General features: G+C 34.8%; 2 protein-coding genes across 4 annotated transcripts; one reads left to right on the top strand and one right to left on the bottom strand.

Annotated features, from left to right (window-relative positions):
- Positions 1-1843: 1843 nt before the first annotated feature.
- Positions 1844-9033, top strand: LOC126854215 (uncharacterized). 2 transcript variants are annotated; one of them, XM_050600714.1, is made up of 7 exons: positions 1845-2349; positions 2997-3436; positions 3886-3981; positions 4912-5108; positions 5269-5602; positions 5719-5926; positions 7249-9033. In XM_050600714.1, exons 1-7 carry the CDS (start codon positions 2177-2179, stop codon positions 7409-7411), a joined length of 1611 nt encoding a protein of 536 aa, XP_050456671.1. In that variant the 5' UTR covers positions 1845-2176; the 3' UTR covers positions 7412-9033. The 2 variants fall into 2 exon arrangements, with proteins under 2 accessions (XP_050456670.1, XP_050456671.1); XM_050600713.1 differs by having other exon boundaries at positions 1844-2349; positions 3886-5108.
- A 270-nt stretch (positions 9034-9303) lies between these two features.
- LOC126854249 (cAMP-dependent protein kinase type I regulatory subunit) lies at positions 9304-23652 on the bottom strand. 2 transcript variants are annotated; one of them, XM_050600797.1, is made up of 5 exons: positions 23438-23652; positions 12268-12577; positions 11906-12172; positions 11459-11662; positions 9304-10761 (listed from the first exon to the last, which is right to left on the bottom strand). In XM_050600797.1, exons 1-5 carry the CDS (start codon positions 23600-23602, stop codon positions 10589-10591), a joined length of 1119 nt encoding a protein of 372 aa, XP_050456754.1. In that variant the 5' UTR covers positions 23603-23652; the 3' UTR covers positions 9304-10588. The 2 variants fall into 2 exon arrangements, with proteins under 2 accessions (XP_050456754.1, XP_050456755.1); XM_050600798.1 differs by lacking the exon at positions 23438-23652 and adding an exon at positions 17766-18121.
- Between the last annotated feature and the right edge of the window lie 473 nt (positions 23653-24125).

Below are 24125 nucleotides of genomic sequence, written 5' to 3'. Positions count from 1 at the left end.
ATAAAAAAAAAATTATAAAAGTGAATGTTGACCGGCTAACTTTATGGAGTTGAGGTATGTATATCTATAGACACGATGCTTGATGAGTCAGCAAATGGTACGCATGCGCACTTTCGAGCAGTTACTATACAAGAGAGAGGCAACTATAAAGGTGCGAATTCATGAAAGCTTGTTTCAGCGTTGCATGTGGTCACGTGATTTCGACTCGACGTGATCCGCGCTAGTGTCAAGAGAAAAGAAGTTGGATTTTCTCAATTTCAGCGTCAAGTGTCAAGCCGTACTGTTGGCCAGTATTGACGCTATAAATTGACTCTTTTCATGCGTTTTTCACAATATAGCGTCAATTTTAATGATATGACTATTTTGACGCTATAAATGATCGTGCATCGATCAAGCATCGGCGTGAAAAGGCACCTTAATTTTCCTTCTCACTTTCTTCGGACACTTTTCAGTCTGTCCACTGAACTCTATACATACTGGATGATCGATCCATCATAGGCCTAGTTTACATCGTGAAATCATTGGTACGCGTATTAAGTTTGATGCACTAATGTTTTAACGGGTGCGTTTACATCGAACAGGATCGAAAGGACTGAAGTAGAAAAATAACACTAATATAATTCATTATATTGCCTCCTAGTTACATTTAGCATATAATATCGATTATTGTAGAAGTTATGTTCCATGCTACATTCCCTTCAAGACTCCAAGCTGTTTCATGCGTTTACATCGTCATTTGCATCATTTGATACCTATCAGTTTAATACGATACTCTTGCTTAGTACGTTCGTATCAAGTTGATCCGGCTGCGTTTACATCGTGCGTACTAAATATTTAATATGAATTTTTAATATGAATTTAATATGAATTTGATACAAATATAGGCTTATAGCGTATTCGATTTGTTGACTCTACCCGATTCTGGGTCGAGTCGAGTTAGATCTCAAGTTCGATTTGAAACTCAATGACTTTAAAATATCATGGCGGAAAGCGGTTTATAATTGGTTTCGTGATTCATAACCTTCATCAAAGAGACTTTAACATTATTCTTGATCATCATCATCATAGAAATATAAGTTTATATTATATAAAATAAAAAGAAGTATAAGTAGTAATAATGAAAATATGATAAATAATAAAGTAAATCGAATACGCTATTAGTTTATACCGATAAATATACTTTAAAAAATATACTTTAATACGTATTAAGTACTACATTGACCAATCATAGCTATTCCTTTAAAGACTGGAATGATTGTAATTAGTCGGTATAGTATTTAGTACGTATTAAAGTATATATCGGTGTAAACTAGATCATAGTACCTGACATGGTGGAAAGAAAGTCCACCATGGGTAGAGTCTAAGGTTGCGTTCCGTTTCACGCATAGAGCGCATAGATCGCTTGGAAATCTATAATATATGTTACGTGAATTATAGATTTTCAGGATTCATAAATAATCAGAAAAGCGACATCGTTACCCCCTCCATGCTTCCCATGATCGCCATGTTGGGCCCGCAGCTGTCCATTTGTAAATATACGTTTGCAGTAGTGAATTGGTAATCGTAAATATATATTTTGAAATGTCTTAATAGTCTCAGGAATATAAAAAGTGTTTTGTTTTTTTAGAAAATAACATTACAAATATATCTTTTTTCACTTACAGTATATTTCACTTACACTATACTGATTGCGGTTAATTTGTACGTTACGGGCCCAACATGACAATCAGCCAATCAACAAGCGAGACGCTATTGTCGCTTCCCTGATTATTTAGGATTCTAACCTATGGGTAGACATAAGTTTATATTCTTATAGTCTATGATCGTTTCGTTTCGGCCATTTTGATTCATTCTCTGTCGCGCTTTGGACGATATGACGCATGACGTTTCAAGCCTAACGTTGCGCGTCGTTGAACGCAGATAGAAAGCTGGGGGAAAAGAGTAAAAGTGACGAATTTTATCTGCAGTGAATAATATTGTCTCGTTTCCTCTTTCTTTCTTTTTTTCCCATTTTTTTTTCGAAGTACATCGGTTCTATTCGCGGTAATTCGTAATTCGACAGCGTGTGAAATTGCTATAGCGACGCGCCACGAATAGCAGGTCGGATGGAGGGGGGAGGGGGGGGAGAGGACAGACGGCCATCTCTAAGCGATTCTGATATTTTTTCTTCCACGGTATGTCAGAGGGAGAGGCGTTGTCGCAGAAGAAGCAAGCGCAGCAGCAGCAGCCGTTTCATCCGCAGCAACAGCAGCAGCAGCATCAGCATCATATCGGAGCAGGCCCGATGGCGAATATGGCATGGCAGTATCCGCCGAATAACATGCACAACATGTTTCCTCCATATCCGGGGTGAGCGCAATCTTTGAAACCACCTTAGAAACTCGAGGATTTCAGGTCCATCGAGTCGGCCATTTCTCTATTCGAAATTGCATTCGTTGCACCGCATATATGCCCCGAGCCTCTCAGCCAATCAGCGTAATAAGAAAGAAAATTTTATTTCGTTTTAAATTTTTCAGATCTTCCGTTAAGATTATATTTATATTTACAACGAGCGTAACATGAGAAGCCTCACATATATTTATACGTAGAAGGATGTTTCATGTCGAGCATGAAGGTCGCGCATGTGTCGTAATATAAAGTTTCAGTTTTGTCCTTTGGATTTCAAAATAAAATTTAAAAAAATAAATATACTTTTATGATATACATAATTTTCCAATACGATATATTAAATTGATGCAAAAGAAGTATGTAGGGTCATAGCTTGATATGAATCAACCTATATAAACAAAGACTTTTGTGGTGACCTCAGGCTTCTAAAACAAAGTTTTTTATTTTGATCATAAACTATCGTATCGATATTATTTATAACAGTTTTGAGAATCTTAGATTTTATATCTTTAATATTAAGCTGAAAATGCTGCGAAATTATTATATATATAAATCTCAGAGTTGTATATTTGCAACTAATTAATTTTGCAAAATGTCTTTTTTTGCAGGCAAATGTATAGTCCAGGATATCAAGGCGTGCAGCACCAAGGATTCAATTATTATCATACAATGATGCCGGGATATGGTCAGACTTTTAATCCACAGCAACTACAGCAGCAGCAACAACACCACCAACAGCAACAACACCACCAACAGCAACAGCAACAACAACAACAGCAACAACAACAACAGCAGCAACAACAACAGCAGCAGCAGGGGAATAATCAAACGAAGCAGCAGCTACACCAACAACCTCCCATACCTGGTACTCCCATGGCTTTAGATGATGATTCTGATCTTCCTCCATTGCCTCCTGGTCCACCACCAGCAGTTCAACCAACTCAACAGCATAACAATCATGTACAACAGCAATCGATGGCTTATTCATCAGGATTGATGTATTCATTTCCTTATGGTAATTGGAATGGAATGCATAATGATACTTCTCGTTAGTACCTTTCATACTTTCTTAACAATAAACAGAGATAGGCAAAGAAGTTAAATTGTATTTATGCATGGGACAAAAATTTATTACGTTATTAAATTATTATATTAAAAAATACTTGTTATTCTAGTTTAACATGTTTATAATAATATAAAGAATTTAGATTGTTTATAAAATGCTTACAAGGGAAATAACATTATAAAAAAATGTTAATTATGGTATATAATTAAAGCGCAAACAAATAGTGCGGAAACCAATGGAAGAATGACTTTGAAGGTTTGTTTATATGACCTCTCATTACTGACCTGTAACATTACTTCTCAACGTTTACTGTTGCCATCGGGAAACATTTCTAAAAGTGTTTATTTACTTTGCCAATCTCTGTATTTGTCCATCTCTGTAGCACATCTTTTCAAATATACAACTGTGTGTTATGTATTAATGTATTGCAGAATATACAAACGGGCAGATCCGTTTCAATTTGCCAAACAAGAAAACTGGTCTCGGATATACGCCTTCCGGCAATAGCGGCGCCGCGAAGAAAAAACGTAAGCGGAACAAAAATTTAGCAGCTCAATTCAACAATAGCTTTCAGGGAAATGCTTCGACGAACAGTCCTAATTTCATACCTAACGGACCTAACGCAAAGCCGACGGAACTGCCGCCGCTGCCTCCTGCGCAGTGTGAAGTGGCGGCTCCTCCGCCGCCTAGCGAAGAGCCACCTGGTCCTGTTGCGCCCGTTACCACGGCAGCTACGACTAATAACGCGATTTCTAGCGCCGGCGCTACTACTTCCATCGCGGTCATTCCCAGTCCGGTTGGAGACTGGCCCGACAGTCTGAAAAATTACGTGAACCGATGCTACGAAAAATGTAAGACGGCGGTCGACAAGGATCAGGTTGAAATTATATTGAAAGGAAAAATCACACGCGCCGCGAACGATGGCTCGCTTTGGGTAAAGGACTGGGACAAGGAACCTCTGCCCAGCATCCATAGCGAACGCATGACTATGACGATCAAGCCTCAGAAGCCGGCGTTAAAGCTGGCGAATCCTCTGGCGAGCCCACTGGTCAATAGTCAACAGGGAGGCCTGCGCAAGCCCGGCCTGTCCAGCTCGCTCGGGGCTCGGCTTGGCGCGCGTCTCTCTGTGACACACAGCAGGCGGTCGAGGACTAGGTCGAAGTCGAGATCTAGATCTAGGTCAAGATCAAGATCTAAGACAAGGTCGCGGTCCCATTCGCGGTCGCGCTCGAGATCGAGGTCAAGGTCGACGCGTTCGCGCACACGTAGTCCGCCGTCACGCAGGTACAGCAGGCGTAGCACATCCTCGTCCTCGAATATTAGTGATCGAGAGCACGAATACAAGGCTCTTAAAATGAAAAAGTCCGCGCGCAGCAACAATAAGGCGAATCACGGCAATAAGAAGAACAAGAAGACTAAGCAGGCTAAGTCACATTTCTATTCCGAATTTGGTTTAGCTACAGGCAATACAGACGAGCTAGGCACCAAGGAGAAGCTACAGCAGCGTGCTGCCAGATTCAACGATGGCATTTCCAGGACAGTGGTCAGCAGCAGCGTTATTAGAGACGACCCAAATGCCGACTTTGACTTTACTGGACTCCATATCGTTGGCACATGCAAGGATCTAGAGAAGCCTTATTTGCGTCTCACGTCGGTACGTGAACATTTATTGATATTATTTTCACAGTGAATATAACATAAAGTATCTTGTTTTGAAAGTTTAGATAAAATTGGTTATATTATATTTGTGCACATCGAATTTAATGCGGTTTGCAGTTACATATTTTCATGACAGAATTATAATATCATTACAGGCTCCTGCTCCTTCTGCAGTTCGACCGGTAAGTGTACTTCAAAATTCTTTGGCCCATGTCAAAAAACGTTGGCTAGCCGAGCAGGACTACAGATATGCTTGCGATCAACTGAAATCCATCCGACAAGATCTTACCGTGCAAGGTATCAGGGACTCGTTTACAGTTCATGTATACGAAACTCACGCCCGTGTAGCTTTAGAACGTGGCGACCATGAGGAATTTAATCAGTGTCAGACGCAACTGAAAATGCTGTATCAGGATCTCGGTGGTGAAAACCGATGCGAATTTATTGCTTATCGGATATTGTATTACATTTTTACAAAGAATACTCAAGGTTGGTAATTAATAATACGATAAATCTCAATACTTTTTTTGAAATTAAATCACATGATACACTAACATTAAACTATCCGTTATAATAATATTACATGTTAATATTTTTGATTTCAGATTTGACGACGATTTTAGCAGCTCTTTCGACAGAAGATAAAAATGACGAGTGTATAAAACATGCTTTGAAAATACGCTCGGCATGGTGGTTGGGTAATTTTCATACTTTCTTCAAACTATATAGAACGGCACCGTGCATGTCTGCCTTCTTGATGGATTGGTTTGTCGCGAGAGAACGAAAGAAAGCATTGAAATTTATGATAAAGTCGTACGTATTACATATTTATTATTATAATTATCTGAATATATTTAAGTGCAACTATCATTTTTATGAAATTGTTTTTTGAGGGAGTTGTACATTTTGTTCAATTTATCAAACTGACTTGATTTTTAACTATTGAATTTAATTTTTTTGCAAAATAAAACAAAATTTGAAATTTCGAGAATTTTCAACTTTTTTTTTTTTTTTTAATTAATACGCGGAAAAACGGGATGATATTCTAATTAATTTACGAAAACAAAAAATTAGAAGAATAGATTAGAATTATATTGTATGATTTTATCATCTCATAAAAAATGTACAATCTCTTAATCGATTTTCAGGATGACAACTTGTTTTTCACAATTTTGAAAAATATAGTTTATTTATTTATTTCTTTTTTTTTCAACGAATGCAAGTATTATAGATCATTTCTTTCTAGGTATTTTTGCATTTGCTTTTTAAAATAATTTTTTTTTTTTTTTTTATTATAACATTGAAAGATATACAGGATGTTTCAGGTCAGGTCAATAAAACTTCCGAGTTTTATAAGAAATTGAATTTGTTCGAATGGACAAAAAAATTTCTATAAACATAGGTTTCGAAACGTTTCGTTAAGAAGTTAGCTAATAAACTCTGTGTAAGTAATTAGTTATGATCAAAATTTAATAAGAATTTTTATGTTTACATTTGCCATGTTTGTACTACGAATGCGGTTTACACAAAGATTATCGAAAAATGGTTTTTTCAAATTTCTGCAGTTTTCATTGTTTTGAGCTTATTTTCTTTTGAATGCCTTATCAGAATTAAATGAAATTGATGTAAGTTTGTTATTTAATTACCTATCAGATTTATTTCATTTTTTTTTTTTAATGAGAATGAAGAATTTGAAGTTAATTTAAAAAATAAAAAAAAGTGATTTTTCGAAGTTTATTAATATATAACTTCTTAATAAAGCGTTTTCTATGTTTATGGAAATTTTTTGTTTCAAATTCAATTTCCTATAAGACCCTGAAGTTTCATTGATCTGACCTGGAACATCTTGTATAATTAAGAAAGTATATTGAAATTTGATCGATATACTTTTTAAATATATTTTTAAATTAATATTGATTTCTTTTGAAAGGATTCATTAAATGCAATTTTAGTGCCACGCTTTAACCAGTGATATCTATCGAGAATTGTGCATCATGAATTATAATTGCAGATTTCTGTTACAGGACATCGTAGCCCAAAGTTAATAATTGCATATTTAATTATGTTCTATGTATTCATTACACCATTGCCATTTGCAGCTATTGTCTAACGTTTACATTTCTTCTACTGTTTAGCTACCGGCAAAATTTGGCGGTTCATTTCGTCGTAGCGGAATTGGCCTTTGAGTCTTTGGACAAGTTTTATGAATTTGTCAGTGAGTTCGGCTTGGTTTACGCTGACCTCGTTCGTCAGCAAATCGACTGCAAGGCAAGCAGTGGTAGTCTAGGTAGTTGGTAGAAGCCAAACTCTACTCTCCTACCTTTATCTTTTATGGCGGAAGATAACTTAGCACGCGAAAGAAAAGGGCCACACATACATACGCACACACATGTGTGCGTACATGCATAATAAATATCTCATGTGTGCGTCGCATTATGTGTATATGCATATGTTTCGGACATACGTGTACATTGTGTGACGCATATGCATATATATATGTATATATATATGTATATATATATATTTACGTAAATATCTTCCATTTCGTTGGTACACGTATCTCAATGTGTACATTTTCCTCGCTCTTGGAAGCCCTACGTATGCTGGCTCTATCTTTCGCAAACTATCTTCAAATCATCGTCCCACATCACAGTTTTATCAAACGTCGGGCAGAAAATCGAAAGCTTGGAACTTCGACTACAGCTCCGACTGTGAATTTGTACATATGTATACGCTCCTTCATTCGCGGTTTTCCCCTCTACGCGCACGTGTACATAATCACAAGAGGACATATAAGTGGATTACTTTGCCGGGGACCCGTGGAAATTGTACAAAATGCGGATGGATCGCGTGTTTCCATTAATCCGGCGCTACCTCACTAAAAAGGTTAAATGAAAAAAAAATCTCTTTACAATACATGTCGAGAATCGTATTTACAACATAATAGGATTTACGGTCTTCGCGAAAGAAAAAAAAACCCATTTTTTTCTTGCTTGTTCTCGGCTTGGAACGATTCGTTGATGAGAAACACGAATCGCTCTCTCCTTTCCAATCGTTTGTAGCGTGATGCGCACGCACACATGCTTCACTGCCACAGTGCTCGATCGATTTTTTCAAGTATTCTTTTAAGTATTACTGCACGAACAAAATCTGTAGCTGCCCCAGCCGAGTCCAAATACAAGCATCTCTTTCTTTGAAGAGAAGAGAGCTTCGAAGAGAATGTGGATAAGGATTCCATTTTTACAAATCTGGAGACTCGAATCGCGTTCAAGGAGAACATCCCGCATTGACTGCCATTTGTGCTCGTGAAAGACGTTTTTTTCGATCAATGATGAAGCAGTGTTCCTGATCGCGCGATAAGTGCTGATTTTTCTAACAAAATCAAAGAAGAGGACACCGATAGATCAGATAGGAAAGGAAAAGGAAAGAAAATGGCAGGATCGTTTGCATTCTTCAACTCAATTCTTCTGAATATGATTCTGGATGAACAAAACAATGCAATCGTCGATTCGAGAAGACGATATCTAAGTTGAGGATGAAGGCAGAAGACCGAAGGCAGAAAACCTGGGGGGGGGGAGCACCGTCCCTGTTGCACGCCTCACGCGACATGTGCGGCGTGTCATTAATAATTCTCCAATCGAGTGTAGGTAGTTTTGTAATTAATTTCATTTGTATAATTAATATTTTAACTAGTGTCCATGTGCCGTGCGTGAGACGACGATGGACTCCTTTCAACGTTAGAGTCTTCTTTTCTTTGCTGGACCTTGCCAAGTGGTCGAGACGCTCTTTATCGTTTTCGCGCGCATGGAAGATGCATCAGCCGCGTTATTCATACGGATTCGGAAAGGGGATGATTCATTGTACAATATTTTACTTTGCATATACTATGTTGTGCATAATAAATTATTTAATTTTTCTGACGTTATGCTCCTCATTTTTTTCCGCATTGTACTATAAACCTAGCGCACTTTTTTAGAGGAGACATTAAATTGCGACTCTTTTTATTTACTTCGCTTCGTCAATAATAAATATTTTGGTCTTTCATATTGCATCAAAGTAATTGCATATCGCAACCGACATTCATGCTGTCGTTACTAATTATAATCGCCATCGGTCAATAAAATAATTTAAATGTTAAATAAGTTAACAATTCATACGAGAAGACAGAGAGAGAGAGACAACATAGAACATTTAAAATATATATAAAACAGTAAACGAGAAAACGTCATTTTTTTTTTAATGTCTATCTTCTAATCATTATATAATATTACGGCTCCTCTCACTGCAGCTATATCGTTACATTACAATACTGGAAGCGAACATGTGACTCATACATATGATGCAGACATCGTCATAGACATAACGTCGTAGACATCCTGTGTCTATGACGTGATGTTTCGAAGGAATATATTATTTTCCACATTATATATTCAACAGAATGGACTTGTAAAATTGACTAAAGACCCTTTCTATCCTTAAAATTAAAAGCTATGAATTTCAATCGATTGTCGTAAAACTCGCTTTCGCTCAAGATTCAGAATTCGCAGAGAGAAACATTACTTATATAAATATAGAATTTCAGAAAGGAAAAAAAAACTTCGTCTTATTTTTATCAGTCCATTCTATTGATTACATATAAACGGGGGCGATTTATACAATTGTTCGCTTCTGACGCTTCTAATAGAAATCGTAAATACTTTTCAAATAATTTAACGTAATTCGATACATGATTTTATTCTATTCATGTGATGACGCGAACATAAACCGTGTCTGCATCTTTGATGCAAATTGTAGCCTCGTATTGGGAGATACGGTTATAAATCACGTCGATATATCTTATCTCGCAATTTTCAAAGACCTCTACAATATATTCAAGATGCACACAACGTGCCATTAACCGTGGATTAATCCGTCAATGCTCGATGTCATCTGATGATGAGGGACACATTTTGACAAAATGTCATATTTTTTTTAATTTGAACAATCTAATTACTATCATTATCCATTAAGATAAAGATTAATAATATAAGGCTTCGTTTTTTTAATTTTCTTTTGAAAACCAAATCTTCAATATTACATCAAATTCCGGGCGTTAACGGATTAATAATTTTTTTCGTGCACGTAACAAATAGGAACAGATCGCGCGGAAGAGATCAACGCCAATATGAATTCACGTGCACGTCGACGTCGAGCTATAATGTGTAAATAGCCTTACGGTGTAAATATATTAATAGCGTCTCTTTATAACGATACCGTCTTTGTATACATATCTGATTGATAGCTGATCGCAATAACACATTAATTCACTTAAATATTAATCAAATAAAAAAAAGTGTTAACTATACGGTACAGCGAAATAATGCAGCCCTTGGTAAAGATGAAAGGTCAATGATGATCGGTCAGCGCGAACCGATTGACTGCGATGATCGGATCGGAGGGAGGAAGGAGAAAGAAGGGAGAGACGAAGGATCCCGTTTACACGGAAAGGGACACGAAACTATTATACTGGGTGATGTTGCGTTTCAAAATGTCGGCGCACGGACCTAAGACCCGCTCGAACCGTGCCCGATCCAGTTTCACACATTTCAACGGACCTCTGGCCACCACGGTCGCCGCTCGTGGCCTATCCAGTAGCAGTGCTATTTCTCCTGTGTCGGAAAGAAAAAAGATTCTATTATTGTCGAGTTTCTCTGTTTTGTATAAAATTGATTACATGGATGCACAAATTACACAGATCAACAAGAAAGTTTTTTTTTAAGTAGCTCTAATTAGAGTAAGTATTTCTTGTAGATTTTCAGTCACAAAAAGTAATGCCGCTGTCCAAATTGCTCCATCACGTCAGGTTTTAAAGTTATTTTGCATTTTAAGATGAAAAATCGCTGATTTTTCTTAAAATTCAAAATAATTTTAAAAACTTTTGTCAGCCTATGAATAAATTTTTGTCAAATAATTTTAATCATAATAGAGGTTTCTTATGAATTTTTGACCACAAAAAACAATTCCATTGTCCAAATTACCCCATCACATCAAAATTATTTTGAATTTTAAAATGAAAAGTCGCTGATTTATTATCTTAAAATTCAAAATAAATTTAAAACATAATGGAGCACTTTGATCAGCACTTTGTTTTTTGTGGCCGAAAATCATAAAAAAACACCTACTCTGATTAGAGTTACTAACAAATTTTTTTTGTCAATCTGTGTTATTGATATTCTGATAAATGATATCTTTTTAAGCGATATTAAGTTATTACTATAAAATGATCATAGTATATGTGATAGGTTTTTGCATCTCGTAATTAATTTTTGATGTTATCTCAGATGTCTGCTCCGATTCTTATCTTACCAAAATAGTCAGATGGTCCTAAACGGCCGACCTCCGCGGGTTCATCTCCTTCCGAGCGTTGCTGAAGAACCACTGCAGTTCCCTCGACAATTATATAAAAGTCCTCTCCTGGTTCACCCTGTCGGACTATCGTTTCGCCATCATCGAATGCTACTGGCTCCAGAGCGTCCGCTACCGTGAGCCTTTCCCACTTATCCAAAGACTCTGTGTAAAGAGATAATATCAATAATGGTTCTTTCTTTGATAAGAAAATTTGATCTCCATTTTATACAATTTCATGTTCCTTACAGATGGCATAAAAAACAATCTTTGTTATTTTAACGAGATGGAGAATTCTATGTGCAAAGTCAAAAAATTCAATTATCTTTAAAATTTTGATAGAAATCCATTCATAGTAATGGATAATAATTTTTAGGGGACGAAGATGAAAGAATGAAGTTGACTCACCTAAGATTGAAACTCTGGAGAGAAACTCCTCGTACATTTTCCGTTTTCTTATAGTAGAACCCATGAGAATTCTGCGGTAAGAGTCTCTGTCGATGCCCCAGAGCTTCACATCGGTCTTCGCTCTGACTGTGGCGGCGCGTGGAGTTCCGTAGATTAACGCGAGCTCACCGAAGCTACCACCCTCGCCGATCGTCGTTGCCAGCTCACCATTAACGAATATCTCAACCTCCCCTTGATCGATCACGTAAAAGTTGTCACCTTCGTCGCCTTGAAAGATACATATCGCTCATTTATTCTATAAGTCAACTATAAACCAACAAAAAATAGAAGTGTACATAAACAGGTACTTGATCAGCATGTACCTTGACGAATGATCGCCTCGCCGGGCAGGAAGGTCACCGGGAACATCGCGTCGAATATATCGGAGCGCTCGTTTTCGTCCAGGTGCGCGAAGAGCACGTTTTTGGCAATAGCCTTACTTAGAGCAGCCATAGTTTTATAGTCTTTAGGTACGACCTTCTTGACGTAACTGGTAGCATCCTCTTCGGAGACCGGCTCCGCCGAGATTCCACCTCGTCGCCGCGGCACCTGCGGACCCTGTTGGCCCGCGGGCATGTCCTCTGTATCCTCCGGACTCGTGGCGATCTGTTGCTTGGCATCGTGAGCTTGTTCCTGCATAGAAACGAGATGAAATTTCAGAAAGAGTGTAATTCTCCTAATAATTTTAACGACAAAATTTTTATTATAATGTCGACAATCTATCAATCTTGCAATCATTTGGTATTAGTATTTTCCAAAAGATTAATGATTAATAGAAAGAAAATCATCATTATGGGTTAATTAAAATTAAGTGTGATTTATTCGCGGTAAATTTATCTTTATACGATGATTTTTGCATGTATTAAAGCAACGCAATGTTTCTTTTAACATTAGCATGTTCAAATTAATTATAATTTATAATTCACGTCAATGTATGCGTTTGCGTATTATTATTACTTAATCTAAATTCAGTGTCACGTCGCGTGTCGTGGAAACCACAATCGAGATATTATCATATAATAGTATAAAAGATTACGGTAATTATATTTGGCATATATTAATCTAATTCGTTCTAGTCTAATTAGCCTTTCTTTGGTTTCGAAACATTAATTATATAAGAAAACCGAAAAGTTTTTGAGGCTTAAAATTAAAATAAAATTAATTCATAAAGATGATACGTATATATTCTCTTACGAGAATTGGTTATCGATCGGCGTGATAAATAATATAAAAATTCATTTTGGCAGTGTCGAGCGCGCAATAAATCATCAGCTACCAATGTACATTTTTTAAATCGTTTACGCTGCAAATATCTTTCTGAATTTGACATATATTTTTATATACAGGATGTCTATCCAAAGCTTATAAAAAAGATTCTCTGAGAATTCCCTTTTTAATATAAATAATTTAAAATAAAAAAATATAAAAATAAAAAATAATAATAAAAGTTAATATAATTTATTTAAAATTCTAGGTAAAATTAGAGAATGTTTAGATAAAACTTTTTGAAATAAACTTTTTAAAATAAATTGCGTTTTCTAATGCTTTTCATTTATAAAAAAGAAAGAATAAGCCACTTAAATTTTTAATATTAAATTCAAAAATGTACTGAAAGAACTAAATGACTTTTGTAAGATAAGCATTTTTCATTTACATAATTTTCATTTTTTATCATTAATTGCAAGAATTTTAATTATGAAATGTGTACTCAATATTCAGTATTTTTTTGCTATGACAATAAACATATAATTGAAGAGAGAAAGATATATATTTATAATATATTTGAAATATATCATTCACAATCATTGCCAAGACTTGCAATATAAGAACAAAATGATCAAAGAAAAAATTTTTGAAAAAATTTCATGAGTTCTAATAAAATTCCATGAGAATTCCTTGATTTTTTAAGGTAAAAACGAAATCTCTAAGAATTCCAGATTTTTTCAGAGAATAGACACTGTATATAATATGGAATATATATATTATTAATATATATACTAATAATATATAATGATATACATATAATAAATTAATACTATATATACACACTAATATATATACTATTAATTATAAAAAAAATTAATTGCGAAAGACTATCGTTGTCGATCGGTCACAATAATCAGAGCGATGCGTGGACACAACCACGTGTTAAGGTCATCGCAGGTAAACGCACACTCGAGTTTCGTCGATATTAACGTGGGGTGTAATTATTAAAAAAAAGCGGAGTGCAAATTAATAATTCATTAACCACGAACGTGGTTCGAAGCTCCATATTCGGCATTCGAGACGCCTCTCGCCTCGCGTATATATGTGTTTATCCTGTACAAAATTGCCGTAAAATTATAAATTATATAGGTCTTTAGATATATTATACCATCGCATTTATACGAGCGATGCACATCATCGGGGCGAGCGAATAATGCCATAGGTCAGTTGGCGTTTTCATGCACGAACGCGTCATCTCTCTTCGTGGCTCACGACGTCGAGTACGCGTCGTGTGTATGCGTAAACGAGAATATTCAAATCAGCGCAAATCGCATTTCTCTCCTTTCAATTACCGTAATAATGCGCAGCGCACACTAACGTATACCAGGCGACCTGCGCCTCGACGGATACCCGGAAGGCGATTATTACGCATCTTCAGAATTTTACCTGACTTATTTGCATTTGTAGTATAAAAACATTTGTAATTGAAATATATATATATATATATATATATATATATATATATATATATAGATGAATTAGAAAAAAAGGACATTAATAGATTTTATTCTGTAAAGCTGAGAGCTAGTTTGTAACTTTCGGATATTATTCATTTAATTTTTATTGAACGTTTATTAAATTATAAAGAGTGTTCCAGATCAGGGCAATGAAACTTCAGAGTCTCACAGAAAATTAAATTTGGAACAAAAAATTTAACGATGTTACAAACATAGGTCTGGAAACACTTCGTTAAAAAGTTATAGCTAATAAATTTTGAAAAATCACATTGATGATTTTTTAAAATAATTTCAACACTTTTAATTTATTTGAAAAAAATAATCAAATAGATAATTAAACAACAAATAAATTATACCACTTTTATTTAATTTTGATAGTCAAAAGTTATCAAAAGATAATAAGCTCAAAACAACTTGAAAAAAGAAACTTGGAAAAAAAAATTTTCGATGATCTTTGTATAAATAATAATTATATTCGTAATGCAAACATAAAAATGTTCTAATTAAATTTTGATCATAATTATTTACAGAAAATTTATTAGCTATAACTTTTTAACGAAGCGTTTCCGGATCTCTGTTGACAGAACTTTTTTTGTACTAAATTCAATTTCTTATAAGACTCTGAAGTTTCATTAATCTGATTTGGAACACCCTGTATATGTAATTTTCAGCTTCTTTGAAAATTAATATAGATATATATTAATATCAAGATAGATATATATTAAATATAAAATGATTATACAAATTTGAGTTTACTTTTAAATTCTTTTCGATTTCCTTTAATCCATCTATTCTTCGCAAAAAGAACTTCATTGCTTCGTTATTATTACTTAAATGTCAGTAATCGAGTTATATTTCTTTCCTTTAGAAGGAAAGAAATTTGATCAAACTTTAATCTTCATAAATAAGTTACCATCATTAACATCGCTCGATTTACGAATAGCAATTATTGATACAAGGAACTCGATCGCGATTCGCTGATGATCGTTTAACGTAATACGAACGCCGCTTCTAATGAATCCATAAAACTTAACGATCCGATAAATCTTCATCGCTCGTTTTCGCTTTCAAAGACGTGTCCAAACGACTTGCGTCTCTTACGCATTAAAAATAGAATATGAAAATTTCATTTATCGAAATTATTTAAAATAGATATATCAGACGAATCATCATATCTTTTGGAATATCGTTTCCGCGCATTTGTACGTGTGTGTATTACATACAATGACATTTTTGACAATCTATAAATTGGTACAGAATTCTCTCTCTCTCTCTCTCTCAAGCCTTTTCTACGTTAAATTCTATAATTATATAATGTTATAATTGTAGATTAAAAAGAAATATGAACTATGTTACAATCGCGATTCAACTTACAATAACTACGCATATAAAAAATTGTAATATATATATATATATATATATATATATATATATATATATATATAATTATTTATATACAATTATAATATACAAATTAAGTCGATTTCTTTCCCTGCCTTCTTATCTTCGGGACACTAATCATCATGGTTTATTATTATTACAGATTACGTGCATGTATATGTATGTAATTTAATAAAGGCGCGTTATGTCATTGCTATCACAAACAGCATATATATATATATATATATATATATATATATATATATATATATACAACTGTTGAAGTTTTGAATCGTGGATCGCAATCTTATTAAATCTGTCAGTTTACTATGCATACCTGGCGCGCGCTCTCGGTTCGTACGAAAATAGAACACGGTCTTCTAATTTTACAGACGTAATTCTGCAAATGTGTGTTTCGTGTGTTACACGAGGTGTATCAAATTATGCATTAGAATCTTGTTCTAAAACTATCATGAATTATCGGTTATCGAAAGTGGACTTTAGAACACAAGGCAATCGAATATAGTGGCGGAGCGAGAGAGTGGGAGAAAGAGAGAGAGAGAGAGATGCATGCAAGTATACATAATTTTAAATAACTATGTAAGCTCTATGTATGATTCAATTATATATAACGGGTTGTATATTAGATTCTATTGAAACTCAACGTAATCAACAAAGACGTATGTTCTTATACAATCTCTCCAGTCTATGATGATATATAGTCACCGGCTGCACTCCCAAGTGTTATACATATACATACACACACACATATATATACATCCTTGACAGACTCGTGACACGGAGAATCTTATTCTCATCTCTGCGCAAATATTTTTCAGACTTGGATCTTTTTCGCGTATAAGATACGTTATGCTTAAGTTGGAAATACATCAAGAATGCGCAAAATAAAGTCCTAAATATGTATTTTGAATAATATAAAGGGATACATATGAATAAAAATATTCTATAATTTAAAATATAAAATATATAAAGATTCATATATATTATTCTGAGACAATTGTATCGATAATAACTCTAATAAATAAAATAAAAATAATTTCTCTAAAATTACACGCGTGACTAGAGTCGACGAGCATGTTTCTCGTATCGATTTTCTTTTCTTTTAAAAGTGCTTTGCAATTTTTACTTCTTTCTTTTTCCAGTTCTCCATTTGAAGACGATGTAAAAAGATTGTGTCAAAAATACCATACTTATTTTTCGTTAGAAAAGACTAGCTGCTATAAGCAGTACAATAAAAGACTTTAGATGACATTTAGAAGTTCAATGATTTTAGAAGAATTTATCAAAAAAATCGCATAAAACTTCTTGGCACAAAACGATAAGATTATTGAAATTCACGTCAAGACTTGAAGAGATGAAAAGTGAGAAAGTTTCTGAAGCTGCGATCGGAGGATCAATCACATTCTTCTCACAGATTGAAAAGTAACGTCCTTCAACTTTATGGAAATAGTATAAGTTTCTTAAAAATTTTACAAACACTTGTGAAACTTTTTTCTTTCATTTTCACACGATTTTTTGTACAACAGATGATCGCGTAATCTTTTTCAAGACGAAACGGAATGATTGCATCGTCGATCTTCGTCAAGAGAACTTGGAAAAGGCGAAACTTGATCGACGATCAACATGATCTATCCTACACGAGATCAATCATACGCGCGCGTAAGTCGAGCGCTTATGGCCGGCACGCTCTCTCGTACCTCGTTCATTATTCCTCTTGATCCTCCTCTTCCTTTATTCTCTTCTTTGTCTTTTCCTCGTCTTATCGCAAACGTGATAACACTTATAAAACGGCGGCAACGCGCGTCGCAGTTTGGCGACGATATCTCGAGAGTCCTCGCGAATGCGAAAGCAAAAAGGGGATCGTCGTCGTCGCCGCACTCGCGATCGCGTCTTCCTCGTCCTCGTCCTCCACCTCCGTGATTTTATAAGGCCTCGAACGGAATCCAATTAGAGGTCGGATGCGATCTAGCACGCGCGCGCGACTCTATCAGTCGGCGCGACAGCGTCGGTACGCTTACTGTTGCGGCTGCTGCTGCTTCCTCCCGTTGACGTTCACGCTCGCACAATCGCCGCCGTACTCAGCTGTACTCGGCGCCAGCCCGAGAATAGGACGGATGATGCCGCCGCCGAGATGCTGTCTCCTGCCTGATGGTCGGTAAGTAAGCGGTCCTCCCGCGCTCTCTGGCGTTAACGACCAATCGATCCGCGGCGACGGCATTTTTCCAAGACCTCCCGCTCGTAAAGTTGCAGGTTTACATGTAATACAGATTGTAGGAAAAATATTTCACAATAATTTTATAGTATATAGTTAGAACCGCAGTTAACGAGAAGATTCTTTATATTGCATCTAGAAAGTACATATATAAAAATTAAATATATATATATATATATATATACATATATATATTTAATATTAATTATATATAATATATATTAATTAATTATATATATAATAATTTTAATAATAATAATTATATAATATAATAATTATATATAATGATAATAATAATAATAATAATAATGATAATAATAATAATAATCATAATAATAATAATAATAATAATAATAATAATAGTATATAATAATAATCATATAATAATAATTATATATAATTTATATAAATATATAAATTAATATATAAATTAAATATATATATTTACATATAACTTTTTTTCCCGAGAGTATTTCTTTAATATTTTATCTTTTACATTATTTTGTATTACTTAATGCCCTTGTTTCTCATTTTTGCTATAGAACTTTATCCTTATTGACGTGAGGAATGTCAATTTTATATTTCTTATCCTCCCTAATCATCACGCGAACGAGCAGACGTGATATTACGCGTCTAAGATTATTATAATTCCAGAGGTGCCGAGACGTCACCGCTGTTCCCGTCGACAACATCTGGAAGAAAACCGGCGTCGTGACACGGAGGGGAGGAAGGACGTTGGCGACTGGAGTCACTCGGTCGTAGTCTTTCACATTTTTGTGGACTACTGCGTTTTTAACGCACATCATTCTTGTGATCTATTTCTTTTCTCTCTCTCTCTCTCTCTCTCTCTCTCTCTCTCTCGGCTATAAGGTTGCGCCTCGTTATATTTCGAGCGTGTTCTATGTTTAGATCAGATACCCCTTATATTGCGCTCTTTCTTTCTCTCTCTCTCTCTCTCTCTCTCTCTCTCTCTCTCTTCTTTTGCATACACATCTTTTATCCCTCCTCGACAGCTTCCTCCTTCTTTTTCTTTTATTGTTACGCTGTTCCTAGGACCGAATGTAGAATAAAGGGATGCCTCAAGAGCATGCAAACCTCGGCGACAAAATTTGGTGTAATCATCTAAGATAAATTATTTAAAAAATTAAAAAAGGAAGATTGACAAATTAATTCACAATTTACAGTTTTAAATTCAATTCAAATTTAATTTCAAGGTATTTAAGGTATTTAAGATTTTAAGATCTTTAGAGTTTTGATGCTTTAACAATTGAATGTTTATGTTTTATATTTTAAGTTTTAAGGATAAATTTTTAAGTGTAAATTAAAAATTTTTTTTAAAGTTTAAAGTTTTAAAATTACAAGGTTTTATAGTTACAAAGGTACAATGTTTTATAAGTTCAATGTTTTATAAGTTCTAATGTTTTATATGTTCTAAGTGTTTAAATGTCTAATTGCCAAATGAATGTATAATGAATATCAGAAACCGCAAGGTAAGAATTAAATAAAATAAATAAAAATAAAGATGAATTATTTAACGACAAAATTTAAGAGATTTGTAATGAAATTATAAAATCTTTTTTTTTTTACTGAAATAAAATTTTTTAATTATAAATGATCAAAAAAGAATGACTTTTACGAGTGAATAGTAAAATCTGTTTTATCTGTTTCTTCATTTAATTTCATTTAATTTTACTTTATACATCTTGGATTAGTTTTATATCTAAAGTCTGTTTTCTACGCTTCTGTTTATTTCTCGCTCTCCTCTTTTTACATATCTCATCTTTTATATTTCGCTCCTATATATACATCAAATCTATGTGTTTGTCCGTTCCCTTTTCCGAACTCTCGCGGTTATTATTCTTATCTATAAGCGTCGTGCTCTTTTTCGCGCTGTTTGTATTCCGGAGGGATTTCTATTCCGGAATAGATTTCGTTCTTTCATCCTCTCCGACTAAATGCATTCCAGATCCGCTGCCCCTCTTTTTCTCCCACGCGCAATTTTTGCCACGTATATACCGCATAAGCACGGAAGGCAAACACGCGATGACGATGATCCGCCGTCCCGCGCGCGACTTCGCCTTTCGCTTGACAGCATTGAGGCTATACCACGTTGCACCATCGGCGGCTGCCGTCGCCGTGCTGTCACACTGACACTGATTGACATGCGATAACGGCACTCGGTCGAGGATACCCTTGCGTGATCCTAAATCTCGTACTATTATACGAACAGAGACATTTAGGATTCCTAGGCGAACATTTGGACGAGAGAGATGGAGTGACCAGTTATATTTTTTTGTTTTCTGAAAAAAAGACCACACTTACTAATTGTTTTACAAGTAGGACACATAAATTTTTGGTTTCTTATCGCGAGCGAGAGATAAATGAAGATATATGTCGCTTTCGCGAGAAAAAAGGAAGAAATAAATATTGATGCAAAACAGACATAAAGCTTCTCGCGCGAGATATATTTAATGTCGATAAAAAACAATGATATTTTAAAGAAGATTTAAAAAAAAAATGTGATAGCTTGACGAAACTGCTCATTTTTATTAATTCTTTTCGCAACGGTAATATTTCATGTTCTATTTTTCTTCCTGCCTCCGAAATGGCCTTGACAGCCTATGCACACTCATGCGATCTGGTAAACATAATTTTGCAGAGAACAAATATACGAAATACTGTATCGCATTTGATGAATCGCTCAACAATAAGAATAAAAAATAATTAAATAAAAACAATAATTAAATAAAAATTAAAAATTTAATAATTTAATAATAATAAAATAAATAACAATTAAAAATTAAGTAACAATTAAAAACTAAGTAGCCGAAAAATTTATGTGAGAGAATAATATTGTTAATTTGGAGATTTATAATTTCCACAAGTTTTTGAATACCGATTTAAAAAAAAAAACCTCTCTTCTTGCGAAAAGATGATAGAGAGGGATCTTAGATTTAGATTTTTAGATTATTATCTTAACGCGGATTCAATCTACAAATACGCGGCATCGAATTCGGCGGGCGTTCGCGCGTTTTTACGACTCGTCGACGATAGTTTCTACGTCAGAGGCTGTCGCTTATTTTTGGTGGCAGTTTCTTTTTTCGCGTCGAATTTTGGACGAGCCTTCGATTTCCGCGCCGCGCTCGTCGCGTGTGGGGGAAGGAGGGAGGGAGGGTAGGGGCTGCTGCACGAACATCAAGGGTAATTACTGCCGTCGTATAACGTTAAATGGGAAAGGTAACTTGTGGGGTAGAGCGAAAGGTCTCGAGAAACCTACCTAATCAAGAATCAAGGCACCACAGATGTGGAAGAGATATATACTTCGGGAAATGCGCTGATGGCGGAGCTTGATTGATATAAGACGTCCGTCCCTTGACAACTTCCGCAAACTTTTAATTGCATCTATCGATCAATGAAATGTTTCGCGAAGAATAGTCACGTGCATTAATTAATCATGAATAAAAAATACTTTCGAATATTAAAATTTTATATGCGATATGTGAAATTATATATTAAATTCTTAATTTTATAAGTTTTTAATTTTGCATATATGGGTCAGGTCAATAAAACTTCAAGGTCTTGAAATTTAAATTGGAATAAAAAAGTTCCGTAGACATAAGTCCGGAAACGCTTTGTTAAATTTATAGCTGATAAACTTCGAAAAATCACTTTTTTTTTTGACGATTTTTAAAGCATCTTTTAAAAATAACTTCAAAATCCTTTATTCATTTGAAAAAAACGAAAATAACGAAAGAAATCTGATGGATAATTACATAACAATCTAAATTACATCAACTTCTGATTACATTCTGATAAAGCGTTCAACAGAAAATAAACTCAAAGTAAAAGGCCACTAAAAAAGCAGAAATTTGAAAAAAATCTTTCGATGATTTTTGTGCAAACACTAGTTTGCACACATTCCTAGTACAAGCATTGCAAATGCAAACATAAAAATGTTCTTATTAAATTTTGATCATGATTAATGAGTTGATCATGATTAATCACTTACAAAGTGGAGTTTATTAATTATAACTTTTTAACGAAGCATTTTCGGACCTATAATTAGGAACTTTTTTGTCCCAAGTTAAATTTCCTTTAAGATTCTGGAATTGATTTGAACACCCTGTATAATTTTTAATCCTAGAATTTTCTAGTACTCTGTTCACTTTGTTTTTGAAATGTCAATATAAACAAATATTTTACATCTTATTCTATTTTCGTCTAAAAATGTTTTCATAGAAAAATATACATATATATGAAAAAAAAATTTTTAAATGTCGATGTTTTTAATTAAAGTTCTTGTTTTATAAAAACTCTATTTAGAAAAATATTTTGATAAGAAGAAAGTGAGAAAAAAAATAAATTGCAAGCGTAATGATACACAATATCCAACATATTGATATCATATGACCGTGATTATATAATTATATTGGTATGTCAGGTATCTGTTTCTTCATAATAATCATATATCGATAAAACAGACAATCTGTAATTTCGTAATTATACACTAGCAATTCACAGAGATGGCAGCACATGTTGTTTACACACATAAAAAAAGAAAGATAATTCCGATTAAACGATTTTACGATATATTTATCGTTTATACTACGGTAAATGAATTTTTACGATGTAATTATTCATTGAATAATGAGCAAGAAGCAAATTAAAAGCATCTTTCATTTGTATCTCTGTTACACAAACACAGCTTGCTGTTTTCACAAATGCCATTTTATCCTCGGAAAATACTACTCACTGTGACAGCCAATATTTCAAAAACCACACAACGAATTGATAATAACATTTAAAACACACATTTTAAAAAAATTCGCAAAAACGTCTCAACTCATTGTCAGAACAAACCTGGTGTTCTCGAAAAACACCAGGTCCGAGATCACTCTGAACTCATTGTTACTCCCGTGTATCACGTCACTGTCACGTCACATTGACACATGAATATTCGTCACTATGGTTGACAGCTTTATCGCTCACGCTGTCTCGCCAGGATGGCACAGAAACACCGCGCAGGATCGCGATGTCTCCCGGACGAAGGAAATCGCGAGAGAAACGAAAAGCTCTCTCGACAAATTCAGGTTAATTCGCGACGCACGTCGACGGGGATCGGTCGCTAGTCGTCGAGGAACAGTGACATATACATACCCTTTCCAGCTTCTGGAAGTACTCCCGCAGGAAGGAGATCGGGTTCTCGGGCCGGCCGACGCACAGTTGCACTATACAGTCTTTCAGGACCTGCTGGATATTGTGTCGCTGAACGTATTCCTCGCACTCGCGTAAACTCTGCTCCTCCTCGAGATTCGCCGCCATATTGATGATGCACGCCGCGCCGCTTTATCGGCGATACCTTCATACGGTGTGAGTTGCCGTCGTCTTCTCTCCGACGACGACGACGACGAGGTGCGGGGAACGAGATAATGCAGGGAGATAAGCAGGGAGCGCGACCGATGACAGCTGACAGCTGACAGCTTCCGAAAAGATATCCAGCGATAATTGCGTCTTACATTAATAATTTAGTCGTGATAATGGATATACGTGAGTTTCTTTTCGCGTGTGGCACACTTGCATCGCAAAATTGCATTTAACGAGGAGAAACGAATTATAAATGAGATTGTTCCGTTTCTGATATAATTTCGCACATTCGAATTCCGATGCTATCTAGATACGGAGATCCCTATGCAAATTTATTCGCGATGATTGGGTAAATTGCAATTTTATAGCATTGAAAAATGATATAATGATATGATGCAAATTATTTTCGTAAAGATCGATAATATATTTAAAATTAACTCCAAATAATATATTAACTTAAAAAATCTCACAAAGATAAAAA

Source organism: Cataglyphis hispanica, chromosome 13, assembly GCF_021464435.1.
Source record: "Cataglyphis hispanica isolate Lineage 1 chromosome 13, ULB_Chis1_1.0, whole genome shotgun sequence".
Taxonomy (NCBI): domain Eukaryota; kingdom Metazoa; phylum Arthropoda; class Insecta; order Hymenoptera; family Formicidae; genus Cataglyphis; species Cataglyphis hispanica.
Note: the sequence above shows the minus strand (reverse complement) of the source record. Positions and strands in the feature narration are given on the sequence as shown.